This window comes from Athene noctua, chromosome 1 (assembly GCF_965140245.1).
Source record: "Athene noctua chromosome 1, bAthNoc1.hap1.1, whole genome shotgun sequence".
Lineage (NCBI taxonomy): Eukaryota > Metazoa > Chordata > Aves > Strigiformes > Strigidae > Athene > Athene noctua.
Window position 1 is genome coordinate 263,037,648 of NC_134037.1, and position 13,842 is coordinate 263,051,489.

Here is a 13,842-nt window from a genome sequence, read left to right on the forward strand (position 1 = left end):
GGGGTGTCCCTGCACCCACAGCTTAGGGTGTCCCTGCACCCAGGGCCTTTGGGGTGTCCCTTGCACCCACAGCTTGGGGTGCCCCTGCACCCATGGCCTTTGGACGATCTCCATTCCAGTCTCCATACCCAGTGCCTCAGAGCATCTTCTTTCCAGGGGCCAGCGAACGGTCTCTGCACCCGAAACATTTGGGGTGTCTCACATCTGGAGAGTCTATATATGCAAAACTTTGGGGGTATCTCTGCACCCAGGGCACTTGGAGTATCTCTGCGCCAAAAACCTTTGGGGTATGTCTGCACCCAGTGTCTCTGGAGCACCTCCACACTCAAAACTTTTGGGGTATCTCTGAACGCAGAGCCCTTGGAACGTCTCTATACCCAAAACTTTTGGGGTATCTCATACCCAGGGTCTCTGGAGGATCTCTTCACCTGAAACTTTTGGGGTGTCTCACACCCAGAGTCTCTGGAGCATATCCACACACAAAACCTTCGGGCTATCTCTGCCCCCAGGGTCTCTGGAGTACCTCTGCACCCAAAACTTTTGGGGTATCTCTGCACCTAGGGCCCTTGGAGCCTCTCCGTACTCAAAACTTTTGGGGTGTCTCACACCCAGAGTCTCTGGAGCGTATCCACACACAAAACAGTTGAAGTATCTCTGCACCTCTGAAGCGTCTCTGCACCCAAAATATTTGGGGTGTCACTGTACCCAGCACCTTTGTAGTACTTCCACACCCAAAACTTTTGGGGCATCTCAGCACCCAGAGCCCTTGGAGCATCTTGCACCCAACACTTTTGGGGTGTCTCACACGCTGGGCTCTGGAGCATCTTGCACCCAACACTTTTGGGGTGTCTCACACGCTGGGCTCTGGAGGATCTCACCCCCAGGCTGAGCTGCAGGGGCGTCCCCCGGGGTGCTGCACGCGATGGGGAGTCTCCGAGCCCCACAACCAAGAAGACCCCGACCCATCTGCTTCCCAAGGCCGGCGGATCCATCCCACACCACCACCTCCCCGTGCCTCCCACCACCCCGTTAATCCCCCTCCTGCGGGGCCACGGCCCAGCGCCGGGGTGCCCGGGGTGCTGGGCGGGAGGCGAATTCCTACGGGACCGCTCCGAGCGAAGCCGCCGGAGAGACGGAGGGCGCCGGGACCGACCCATGTAGGGCTGTGAGATCCAGGGCGGGCTCCTGACGCGGCCGCGGAGGAAACCAGGCGTCTCTGTGCGCTCGGTGTCATGTACTTCCTAATCCTCCCAGATTCCTCCATCGGGGTGGAGAGGGAGCGGAGGGGAGCTGGACGCCAGCCGGGCTCCTCCGGCGTTCAGCTGCCCCGCTGAGCCCCCGCACCGGTGCTGACACCCGCCACGTAGCTCCCCTCTATCGTGTCACCCCAAAACTCATCTTTGTCTTTCTTTCCACCCGGGCAGGACATGAGGAAACACGTCATCATGACGCTGCTGGACACAGAGCAGTCCTACGTGGAGTCCTTGCGCACCTTGATGCAGGTAACGCGGCACGGCCAGGGACGTGACACCCCAAACCACGTTACGGCATGACTGTCCCTCGCTTGTCACCGTCCCCAGGATCCCAAGTCGGACCCCCAGCTGTGGGTGCTCTATCAGCACCGATGTGGCACGGGGGTGCACTGGGGACGCGTGGCAGTGGGGATGCCGGGGACTGCGGGACCGGAGGTGGGAGCAGCATGCAATAGTGTCAAGAACGGGGTGTGGGGGTCACCTCTGTCCCCCAAATCAAGCCCGTAATGTTCCTGGTGGGTTGTCACCTGGCAGGTATCGTGTCCCCAAGCCCCTTCCTGTGCTTGCTCCCCAAAAGCTCTTCCTCATGTTGCACCCCATCTCCTGGGCCGTTGCTTATGGCCGTCCCACGATGGGGGACCCCTTACACCCCCCATTCCTATGTCCCCCCATTTTCTGCTCAGTGTCATCACCTGCAGCCATGGGCCAAGATTTTTTCTTGGCCTTTTTTTTACCGAGCTGGTTCCAACTCCCCTGGAGCAGCCTGGCCGGAGGGTCCACCCCACATTTCAGATGTTAATGAAGGTGTTTCAGAAGGTTAATGGTGGTCAACGCCCTGGAGACTAGATCATGCTGGCGTAGGTGTGGGTTGTCCAACCACATCGCTGCAGGTGGAAACACCACAAAATCGGAGTTCTGCTCTGCTCCATACGAAGCAGTGCCGGCAGGACGTGCTGGGCATGTCCGCGAGGGCAATGGGGCACCCACCGTCCCAACACCCAGGCGGGCTTTTCCCATAAATCCCCTGCGAGGATGCCCCATGGTGGACCCAGATGTGCTCTACCAGATGTTGCTGCAGGAGGGAAGGACATCTTGGAGTCTGCTCTTAGTTGGCTTGGAGGGGTGAGGAGACTCTGGCTCTGAGATTTATTTTGGGGGAAGCTGTACGGGGTTCAGGGTTGGGCGGTGTCCTGCTGGTCTCGGCGTGGACAGACTGTCCCAGGGCCTATGCCCTCTCCTGAGGTGACAAGAGACTGGTTGGAGAGGACAGCTGTGCTGGGGCTCACCAGTTCCCCACTGGAGGGACTGGTTGGACACAGGTGGGAGTCACAGGGCATTAATACCTGAGCTCTTCCCCACGGGACACATCCTGGCACGCTGCAGCCAGGGGGACCTCGCTTTCTGGGGGGCAGGTCATAGGGGTCCAGATGCCCCCAGCTCCCCATCTCATCTGGGACAAGGTGCTTGGATCAGTGACATGGCCCGGTGGTACCTCACGTGGTGGCTACCGGGGACAAGGACCACCTTGGAGTATCATCTTCCAGCCAAACCAGATGGTGCATGGGCAATCCTGCCTGCTGAGGCAGGGGGTGTCTCTGTGCTCTTCTTCCCCATCTGGTCCTCGCTCCCCCCATTTTATGGCGGGTGGGATGCACGGCCCGGCCCAGCCCAGCTCCTGCTGGGCCACGCTAGGGCAGGTGAAGTGGATTACGAGCCTCGGGAAGGATTTGGCCCTTCTAACTTGGGTCTCCATGAGATACCCACCATCGGCTTGAGGAACTTCATCCTTGGGGGGTGACTCCTTCTTCGCCAGCTTGGATGGAGATGTTTGAAGCTGTTTGAGGTGGGTCCTGTCCTCACCGCTCAGCTCCATGGTCCTCCCAACATCCTGAAGGACAGCAGCACCTCATACCAGTCAGGCTGAGGAGGCGGCAAGGCTTGGGAAGACCTTCCTCATCCCGCATCCCTTGAAAATCCAGGTGTCCCATTCCGGGCGTCACTGCTTCTCTCAGCAGCTCTGCCCCACGGTGGGAGAAAAGGGGTTTTGTAGCGGAGCTGCCCACCCAGCCTGGCACAGGACATGCTTTTCCTGCTGGCCCTGAGCATCGCTCACTGGCCGTTACCTGAGAGACACTGCTGAGTCAAATGGTCCAGGGCTTGATCCAGTGCATCCACCCTGCTGGCTCCAGCACTTCCTGGCACCAAACACCCTACATCTCACCAGGAACACACCGGCTTTTGGATCCCAGGATTGTGCCACCATAATTTCCCAGCTGGGTTAGGGTCTGTAGCAGATGGAGGGGACCAAGGCCTGTGATGGTGAAGATTTGGAACCTCTCAAGGCAGTGGCTGGGGAACAGAGGCCACTGTGCTTTGGGGGTTCCTCATGCAGATCTGTCCCACTCCCCACGCTGCCATGGGGATATACTGGGTGGGACCGGACCCAGGGAGGCTGGGGAGCAAAACCTGCTGGGACTCGGTGTTGTCTGGTCCTTCCGGTGGGTCCCACAACTCAACGTTCACTGGGGGAACCCCCCGCTGCAGGATGACACCAATTCCCATATTTACACGGGTTGAAAAATTCATACCGAGGGGGAGTGTGGGAAAAGAAATCTATGGGGATCCTGATGCCTTTGCTTCCCCGCAGGGTTACATGAAGCCGCTGAAGCAGCCGGAGAACTCGCTGCTGTGCGACCCATCGCTGGTGGACGAGATCTTCGACCAGATCCCCGAGCTGCTGGAGCACCACGAGCAGTTCTTGGAGCAGATCCACGACTGCGTGCAGAACTGGCATGAGAAGCAGAAAGTGGGCGACCTCCTCGTGCAGTCGGTAGGTCCTTAGGGGGTGGATTTCCCCCAGGGAACCCAGGCGTGCCCGCTCTTGGGCACGGCCCCAGCAGGAGAAGTTTCGGAGCAGGAGACGGGGGAGTGATTAAAGGACGGGCCAAACGCGCCTGGGATGGAGAACAGGAGACGATCTCCAGGCCCGCTGTCTGCTTAGCGTAACGGCGGGGTGTTGCGGCGACCGGCTGGGTCTGCAGCTCCGCGTTTCTGCCTCGGGAGCAGAAATGTCAGGGCTGAAAAATCGAGGGGGGCGGGCAGAGGATGAGCCCTCCCCGCGCCAGCCCAGAGCCAGCATTAACCCTTGGGGCAGCTTCTCCCAGGCGTGCCCGGGACGTCCATACTGGACCTATCCCCTCTCCCCCCACTCCTCCTCTTTGCCCCTCCCAGTTCTCCAAGGACGTGCTGGTGAACATCTACTCTGCCTACATCGATAACTTCCTCAACGCCAAGGATGCCGTCAGGATCGCCAAGGAAGCCCGGCCGGCATTCATGAAGTTCCTGGAGGTGGGTCCTGGTTCCTGGCCCTGTAGATGCTGGCCAAGGTCCAGAGCCACCTGCAAGGCTGCTGGTGGGGCAGGATGGGGTTTGAAGGGAGTGAACTGTTAATCTCTGGTCAGACCGAGGTTTTTCCCTGCACCTTTTTCTTTGTTTTATTGTAAAAACACCATGTTGGGATGAACCGGAGTCACTCCGGAGGGTGTAAAAAGGAGTCGCCCTGACCCCAAATGGGTGCTGTTCCAGGTCCTGGGCTGGTGGCACGCCAGGTCCCTGCTGTGTCCCACCTAACGGGGCCATCCTTATCCCCCACCGGTGTTTTGCAGCAAAGCATGAGGGAAAACAAGGAGAAGCAGGCTCTGTCCGACCTGATGATCAAGCCGGTGCAGAGGATCCCACGATACGAGCTGCTGGTGAAGGTGGGTGCGGGCAGCCGGGTGCAGGCAGGAGGCCCTCTGTGCCATGCTGGGAGCAGGTGAGACCATGCTCCTCCTCACCTTCACATAACGGGAGCTTTTAGGGGGTCTCATGTCTCTCCTGGCCCCTTTTCCCATCCTTTGACACAAAGTTGGTGTCCCAGGGCATGCACGCGGCTCTGCCCTCACGGGGATGATCACCCTGAGGACTGTTACCCCGCTGTTTCCCCCAGCATGTCCCTACGGGTGTGCAGTCCCCTTCCCCTCTACCTTTCTGCTGGGAGGTTGGACACTGCAATGCCATTTTAGGATCAGTTGCACTGCCACCTCCTCTGTGCCTCAGTTTCCCCGTGCCAGGGTCACTCTCCCTGGCCCTGAGGCTGGTGGGGATGTGCTTTCATAGAATCACAGGATGGTTTGGGTTGGAAGGGACCTTCAAAGGTCACCTACTCCAACCTCCCTGCCACAGACAGGGCCACCTTCCACTAGCCCAGGTTGCCCAAAGCCCAGTCCAACCTGGCCTTGAACCCTTCCAGTGATGAATTTCAGGCATCCATGCAGGGTGATGAGATGTGCTCTCAGAAGCTGGTGGCCTCTGTAGAGGAGGCAAAGACCAGGCTGGTGGTGGCCAAAGCTCAAGGCTTCATTTCTTTGCAAAACCCATCCTGCATGGGGCTGGTTTCCATCCCCAGCAGTTCGAGCAGCGTGGTAGGGGCTTTTGCTTGGGGGGTGTCACGGCATCACCGATGCCCTGGCTTTGCCCGTGGTGACGTCCCGGCTGTGTCCCCGTGGTAGGACCTACTGAAGCACACACCAGAGGACCACCCCGACCACCCTTTCCTCATCGATGCCCAGCGCAACATCAAGCAAGTGGCAGAGAGGATCAACAAGGGCATGAAGAGCGCGGAGGAGGTGGAGAGGAACGCCCGGATCGTGCAAGAGATTGAGTCCCACATCGAAGGGATGGAGGACGTACGTATGGGGGTCTTACAAGGGGTCTGTCTTTCCTTCTCCCCAAAACACAACCATGTCTGCTCTTTCTGGGTCACCCCAGGCTGGGCCACTTGTTTTCTCCTCCGGGTCCTGCTTTTCCCATCATCACTTGGCCTTGGTGGGCTCCTGGGGCTTTGGTCAGGGGCTGGGGTGCTGGTTCTGAGCCAGGGTGCCACAGTGGCAGGAACGAAGCCCATGAGGGTCCCCTCCCCAGGGGCTCCCCACTCATAAGCCTTCTTGTCCCCACAGCTCCAGGCCCCGCTCCGCAGGTTCCTGCGCCAGGAGATGGTCGTGGAAGTGGTAAGAGCAGGGTGGTCACCACCAGGGCCATGGGACCACACACCGGAGGGGGCAGTGGGAGGCTTCGATTGCGGGTCATGGGACACCAGTGTGCCCATGGGAGGCTACGGATGGATGGATGGATGCAGATGGACCGATAGATGAAGGTGGGAGGAGATGGGAGGAGATGGATGGATGGATGGATGGATGGATGGATGGATGGATGGAGATGGGAGGAGGTGGGAGGAGATGGGAGGATATGGATGGATGGATGGATGGATGGATGGATGGATGGACGGACAGATGGGGACAATATAAAATTCCCCAAGTGTAAGGGAAGATAAGATGGATTTAGGTGCAGGCAGAACCCACAGCAGCCCCGGGCCAGGGGTGCACAGGGAGGCTGGAGGTGGAGACCACGAGGGTCCTGGTGAGGCCATGCCTGGTGTTTCCACTGCACTGTGAGCAGGACCCTGTGGCTTTACCTACACAGCCATGTCACCCACATCCTCTTCCACCCTTGTGAGGACCCATCCTACCCCGCAGCCTCCCTATGCCAAGGCCACACGTGGGGAAACTGAGGCAGGGGCTGCTCCCAGTGTCGGTGGGGGGTGGTCATTAACTCCTTGGTGTCTCCCACCACTCTGCAGAAGGCAGTGGGTGGGAAGAAGGACCGTTCCTTCTTCCTCTTCACGGACCTGCTGGTGTGCACCACGTTGAAGCGCAAGTCGGGCTCCCTCCGCCGCAGCTCCATGAGCCTGTGAGTACCACCAGACTTGAGCCCCCCACTGGGATTAACCCCCATCGTTAGGGTCGTCCCCACCAGCTGACCTGGCTTTAGGGTGCTGGGGACATGGGTGCAGCTCCGCCCTCCCCCCACAAATTCACAGGTACACAGCGGCCAGCGTGATCGACACTGCCAGCAAGTACAAACTGCTCTGGAAGCTGCCGCTGGAGGACGTGGACATTGTCAAAGGTCTGTCGCTTCCAAAAGGCATCGCTCACCCCTGGCTGGTGGGGAGGGGTTAATGCCATGCACGTGTCCCCACACAGGTGCCTCACAAGCCACCAACCGGGAGAGCATCCAGAAAAGCATCTGCCGCCTGGATGAAGACCTCAGCACGTTGGGGCAAGTCAGCAAGCTGTCGGAGACCCTCAGCTTCCCCCACCAGGTATGGGAATCGTGGCCCTGATGACATCCCCTGGCTGGAGAAGTTCCCTGTAGAACGGACCAGGTTGTCCTCAGTGGGAGGGAGAACCTATGGAAGGTGGCCATGAACGCCCTCAAAGGGCCCAGATACCACCAACTCCAAAGCCACAATGAGTTTGGGGCAGCCTCCAAAGGATGCTCAGGGATGGATGGGGGCAGCATCACTTGGTGGCCGTGGTGACATTCTCTGGCCAGACACATTCCCTGTAGGACCAACCAGGAAGTCCTCAGTGGGAGGGAGAACCTGTGAAAGCATGGCTAGTGGCCATGGGTGCCCTCAAAAGGCCCAGATGCCACCAGCCTCAAAGCCAAAGGAGGGTTGGGGCAGCCTCTGAAGGATGTTTGGGGGTAGACAAGGTCAGCTTCGCTTGGTGACCCTGGTGCTGTCCCTTGGCTGACACCGTCCCTCTGGGACTGACTGGGATATCCTCTGCGAGAGGGAGAACCTGTGGAAGGTGGCCACGAATGTCCTCAAAGGGCCCAGATGCCACCAGCCCCAAAGCCACAATGGAGTTGGGGCAGCCTCCAAAGGATGCTCAGGGATGGATCATCATGCACATGGCTGGTGGCCCACCCCTGGTGTCCCCGTCCTCAGAGCCTGGACGACGTGATCAAGGACCTGATGTCCGCCATCCACCGGGAGCTGACAGAGAAGCAATCCCTGTCCTTCAGCATGGCCTTCCCCCCCAACAAGGTGGAGCTCAGCACCACCAAAGCTGACGGCACCGAGTCCTTCATCTTTGAGTTCCCCAACCCCGATGCCCGACTTGGCTTTGAGCAGGCCTTTGAGGATGCCAAGAAGAAGCTGGGTAACACCAGGGACCAGGGAGGTGGACGCAGTTGTGGGCTCAGCATCACACCCCTGCTTTGGTAGACCCCTTTCCTCCATCACTTCCTCATCCTCCAATTTGATTTTTTCCCAGCTTCCAGCAAAAACTGCCTGGACCCGGAATTCCTCAAGGCCATTCCCATCATGAAGACACGGAGCGGGATGCAGGTACTTGGTAGCTGGCTTCAAGCATCCCACAGGACCCACAATCCTCCCCATCCTGGTGGACTCGCCACCAGATGCCGAGAGCTCCTCCGCCACTCCTGAATGACCCAACTCGTCCCATTTTTTTGCTCCCTTGTAGTTTTCTTGTGCTTCTCCCAGCCACGGCAGCCCAGAAAGCTCCCACGAGGTTTGGGTTTGCAACAGCGACGGTTACGTGGGGCAGGTTTGTTTACTCAGCGTCCGTAAGGAGCCCACGGTGGAGGCGTGCATCGCCGTCTGCTCCGCCAGGATCCTCTGCATCGCCTCCGTGCCCGGTCTCAAGCGGGTGTATAGGTAGGGCATTCCCACCGGCACCGCGGCGCCGGCGGGCACAGGGCGATGCTGGAGCTGCTTCTTTCCCCCCCCTCCCCTCGTCGCGGCAGGGAGCGTGCCGAGCCGGTGGGCAGCCCCTCCTCGGAGCCGATGCCGGCGCAGCCGGAGGACGCGGGGCCGCAGCCATGCCTGCACATCTCCATCTCGGGTTCGTCGCTGGAACTCTCGGAGCCGGTCGACGGTGGCAACAGGGAGCTGGTACCCTTTGACAGCGATGACACAGATGATGAATCCTCGCCCAGTCCCTCGGGGACGCTGCAGAGCCAAGCCAGCCACTCCACCATCTCCTCCAGCTTCGGCAGTGAGTCCTTGCTTAGCAAAAAAGCCACTTTTTGGCCCCAAAATGATGGGTAGCTCTGTCGTTTTGGCCACTCTGCTTTGCGTTCCTTGGGGAAATCTGCAGGTGGAGGCTTTTGGGCCAAGTTGATCCTGGGAAAAGAGTTGTTGGAGGGCATCAGCTCAACATGGTGGTGTTGGGATGGGGCTGGTGGCTTTGGGTAAAACCTGGTGTGGGTTTTGGTGCTCAACATCCCAATGTCTTGACATTGCAAGGGGACCCGTGATCTCTTCCTCATCACTTCAGTGGATGTCGGGTGGTCCTGGGCTGACCCATTCCTTCCTCCTCCTCCTCTTCCACAGATGAAGAGATACCAAGCTGCAAGGAGGCAACGGCGGAGACAACGAGCTCAGAGGAAGAGCAGGAACCCGGCTTCATGCCCATCACTGGCACCTACGGCCAAAACCGGCACGGCGAGAGCCCCACAGACGGGCGAGCCCTGCGCCGCTCCAGCCGTGGCTCCTTCACCCGGGGCAGCCTCGAGGACCTCCTCAGCCTTGACCCTGAAGCCCATCAAAGCTCCATGTGGTTGGGCACCGAGGACGGGTGGTACGTCCCCAGGATGGGGGGATGCATACGTGGGGTGGATCCCGATCCCAGGTGAGCCTCAAACTTTTCTCCTCTGCTGCAGCATCCACGTGTACCAGTCCTCGGATAACATCCGTAACAGGAAGAACAGCATGAAGATGCAACACGCCGCCGCCGTCATGTGCATCTTGTAAGTGGGGAAGGGGGATTTTGGCTCCGAGATGTCCATGGAAGGGTGGTTTGGTGTGGCTGAGCAGGGCTTTGCAGCTGGTTGTCAAAAGGTTTTTCTCCCCGTAGGTACCTGGATAACCAGGTTTTCGTGTCATTGGCCAACGGGGAGCTCGTTGTGTATCAGCGGGAGGCAGGTGAGGCCGGATTGGGGACATCAAAGGGTGCTGAGGGGGTTAAATGCAGCCCCAAAGTGGTGGCTGTTGGATGGGTGGCTTGGGCACCCCCCTGGGGAGGGATGCTTGGGGTGCTGCTGGCTTCCTTGCCTCTACAGGAAGGGAAGGGACATCCCTTGAGGGGTGCTGGAGACCCCAAAGTTGGAGCCAGCTGGAAGTGTGCATCCTCCTCCTGGTCCCTGCCTGCCACTGGCATCCCCTGGGGACGTCAGCTCATGTCCCTTCTAAGAGGGGACCTGGAGACAGGCACCTCCAACCACTGCATCCCATCAGCCGGGTCAAGATGGGGCTTTTCTGGGGATGCTTTAACTACCCACCCCACTCCCACCACCCTCACAGGCCGCTTCTGGGATCCCCAAAACTCCAAGTCGCTGTCCCTGGGCTCACCGGGGAGCCCCATCACCAAGATGGTGGCAGTGGCGGGGAAGCTCTGGTGCGGCTGCCAAAACCGCGTCATTGTCCTCAATACCACCACGTTGGCGCAAGAGGTACCGTGGGTGACGGCGGGAGGTCGGGGGGACGGTGACGGGCATCGGTGGCACGATCGGTGGCATCGCTGTTGCTCTTGTCACCCGCAGCACACGCTCCAGGTGGGACAGGACAGCGGGCGCAGCGTCACCTGCATGGTGAGCGCGGGGACTGGCGTGTGGGTCGCGCTGCAGAGCAGCGCCCAGGTCCGGCTTTACCACGCCACCAGCTACGAGCAGTTGACCGAAGCTGATATCACCCCCCCGGTACACAAGATGCTCGCCGGTAAGTCCCGCTGGTGACACGTCTCCAGTGGGTGCCCATCACTGTCTCCAGTGGGTACCTGCAGCCAGCATCTGCCTTAAAAATGCGATGCCCCGCGGCATCCAGCGCTGGGGAAATTTAATATCCTGCATCCTGACCAGTCTTTGGGGAAGGAAACGTGACTCCTTGCGCTCACGGGGTTTGTCCTCTGTGTCGTGCAGCTGCATAATCCCACGGGGAAATAGGGCAGCCCCTGGGCAGGTGGATAATCCCACGCAGGATTAAGGGACCCCTGGATATTTTCATAATCCCACGCAAAAACAGGGCAACCCCTGGACGGCTGCATAATCCCAGGAAGGATTAGGGCGACCCCTGGACACCTTTGTAATCCCACAAAGGATTAGGGCACCCCTGGGCATTTTCCTAATCCCATGCAGAAACAGGGCAACCCCTGGGCATTTTCTTAATCCCATGGGGAAAATAGGGCAGCCCCTGGGCAGATGAATAATCCTACGCAGAAACAGGGTAGCCCCTGGTCATGTGCATAATCCCACAAAAGGATTAGGGCACCCCTGGATATTTTGATAATCCCACGCAGAAACAGGGCAACCCTTGGGTGGCTGCATAATCCCATAATCGGACAGCCCAATCTGGCAGCACCCCGGGGTGCTTTATACCAGCCAGGGGGGTTGTGGGGTCCCTTTCCCATATCCCACGTGCCGCAGATTCCCCCGGGAACAGAGACCAGTGGCAACAGCGGGGTTCACAGCCCCGTGCCGGGCAGGGTAAAATGCTGATGGCTGGGATACTCGACAGGCTCGGATGCCATTATCCGGCAGCACAAGGCAGCCTGCCTGCGGATCACGGCTCTCCTGGCGTGCAAGGATTTGCTGTGGATCGGGACCAGCGCCGGCGTGGTGCTGACCCTCACCGTCTCAGCCAAGATGACCCCGGCCTTGGTGGGGCTGTCCCAAGGTCACACTGGCCACGTCCGTTTCCTCACTGCCATCGAGCTGCCTGATGGTTTCGACGTCCTCTTCCCATTGCCGAGGGAGACGGGTAGGTGGGATGATGGGGGGGCCCAATCCTGACCCGCTCCGGGGTCCCCCTGACTGATAACCGGGAATAGCCTTGAAATGTGGTCACCGGAGTCCCCGCTCCATCCTTGCCTGTTAAAATCCAGGGAGAAAAATCAGGGTGGGAAGAAATTGGGTGCTATCCCTCATCCAGGGTTTGGGGGATCACTCAAGAGACCCCAGAATTCCCTGGGAGACCCTAATTCCCACGGGGAAAAGGCACCAGCAAGCCATGTGCTGGGTGTCGCCCAGCCCAGCTCTGAGGTCGGGGTGGGACGGGGAGAAGGCAGCGATGGGGAGGGGGAGTTGATGGGTGGTAATGTGGGTGGGAGGGGCTAATTTGGGGGGTACGAGGAGTTTTGGGTGTCCCAAGATGTGGTAACTGGGCAAGTGGTGGTGATGTTTGGAGGATGCTGGTGGGAGGATGCTGGGATGATACTGGTGGGATGATGTTGGGGTGATGCTGGGGGCATGCTGGTAGGATGATGCTGGTGGAATGATACTGATGGGAGGATGATGTTGGTGGGATAATACTGGGATGATATTGGGATGATGTTAGTGAGTGATACTGGGATGATGTTGGTGGGATGATACTGGAATGATGCTGGGATTATGTTAGGATGATGCTGGCGTGATGTTGGTGGGATGATAATGGGATGGATGTTGGTGGGAAGATGCTGGGATGATGTTGGGATGGATGTTGGTGGGAAGATGCTGGGATGATGTTGGGAAGATGCTGGGATGATGTTGGGATGATGCTGGGATGATGTTGGTGGGACGATGCTGGGATAAAACTGGGAAGATGCTCTGGGATGCTGCTGGGGAACAGGGGAGCCACAGGGGGACCATCTGACAGCCTGTGTGGGTTCTGCACTTGGCAGGGGCCGAGAAGCCGAGCGAGGCAGAGAAGCGAGACCCCTCGCGCCCTCGCGCCCCCGCCCTCGCCCTCTCCAAACCCAAGATGCTGGTGATCAGCGGGGGGGACGGCTACGAGGATTTCCGCCTGACCAGCAGCAGCGAGACGGTGGGCCGGGACGACAGCACCAACCACCTCCTCCTCTGGAGAGCATGAACGGCCGCGGCCCCCCCCCCGGGGCCACCCCAGCGAGGAACGGGGGGTGCTGGCCCCCCTATATGCAGAGGGGAGGGGTCCTGATCCCCCTCCCCGCCACCCCCCACCCCAGCGCCTCTCATCTCCAACCCGGCTGCTCTCTGTGTGCTCGGGGTTGGGGGGGATGAGCCCCCGTCCCCCCGCCGTCCCCCCAGCCGCCACACCGGACTTGGGGGGGGGGGGGGAACACACACTCACACACACCGCTTTTGGAGCGTGGAGAAGATGGGGAGGGGGGATGCGTTGGTTTGGGAAGGCGCTAACGAAGGAGGAAGGCGTTAACGAGCATCCCTGGGGACCGGCGGAGGATGCCGAACAGCCAGGAGCCTGCCTTGCTCTCCGGTTTTGTGTGTGCCTGCTTCGGGGCGGGGGGGGGGGTCACGGCGCTGTCACCCCCTCCCTCCCCTCCCCCGGGACCCCCGGCCACGCCGTGGGACCACCCCAGGGACAATACGCCCGCGGTGTCCCCCCCACCCCGGGCCTCCCGCTAACCCGCTCGCTCCATCGCCAGCACCCAGATAGCTCTGTTTGTTTGTTTGTTTGTTTTAAATATATATATATTATATATATATAAACATCCTTATTTATTCGGGGGGGGGGGGTGTTGGGGGGGTCAGGCGCATCGTCACGGCGATGCCAGTCCCTCTGCTCCAGATTTGGGGGATGAAAACCTTCCCGATTCATCACCCCGAGGCTGAGCTGGACCCCACTGATGGAGCTGGAACCCCACGGGGATGCTGGTGGCGGGGGGGGGGGAGCTGATCGAGGGAAGGGGGGAGGAAATTGGGGGGATCCCTC

General features: G+C 59.7%; 1 protein-coding gene across 1 annotated transcript in view; it reads left to right on the plus strand.

Annotated features, from left to right (window-relative positions):
* The window catches only part of ARHGEF17 (Rho guanine nucleotide exchange factor 17), a 36,525-nt gene extending 22,912 nt beyond the window's left edge, over positions 1-13,613 (plus strand). Inside the window, exons 2-21 of the mRNA XM_074918921.1 lie at positions 1,425-1,502; positions 3,901-4,083; positions 4,485-4,601; positions 4,919-5,011; positions 5,804-5,980; positions 6,251-6,301; positions 6,931-7,040; positions 7,171-7,256; positions 7,334-7,452; positions 8,086-8,320; positions 8,414-8,487; positions 8,624-8,817; positions 8,907-9,157; positions 9,496-9,742; positions 9,825-9,911; positions 10,019-10,086; positions 10,465-10,613; positions 10,704-10,878; positions 11,674-11,916; positions 12,815-13,613. Of these exons, the coding sequence (XP_074775022.1) occupies positions 1,425-1,502; positions 3,901-4,083; positions 4,485-4,601; positions 4,919-5,011; positions 5,804-5,980; positions 6,251-6,301; positions 6,931-7,040; positions 7,171-7,256; positions 7,334-7,452; positions 8,086-8,320; positions 8,414-8,487; positions 8,624-8,817; positions 8,907-9,157; positions 9,496-9,742; positions 9,825-9,911; positions 10,019-10,086; positions 10,465-10,613; positions 10,704-10,878; positions 11,674-11,916; positions 12,815-13,005 (2,928 nt within the window). The 3' untranslated portion in view covers positions 13,006-13,613. The remainder of the gene's footprint in view (positions 1-1,424; positions 1,503-3,900; positions 4,084-4,484; positions 4,602-4,918; positions 5,012-5,803; positions 5,981-6,250; positions 6,302-6,930; positions 7,041-7,170; positions 7,257-7,333; positions 7,453-8,085; positions 8,321-8,413; positions 8,488-8,623; positions 8,818-8,906; positions 9,158-9,495; positions 9,743-9,824; positions 9,912-10,018; positions 10,087-10,464; positions 10,614-10,703; positions 10,879-11,673; positions 11,917-12,814) is intronic.
* Positions 13,614-13,842: the final 229 nt, after the last annotated feature.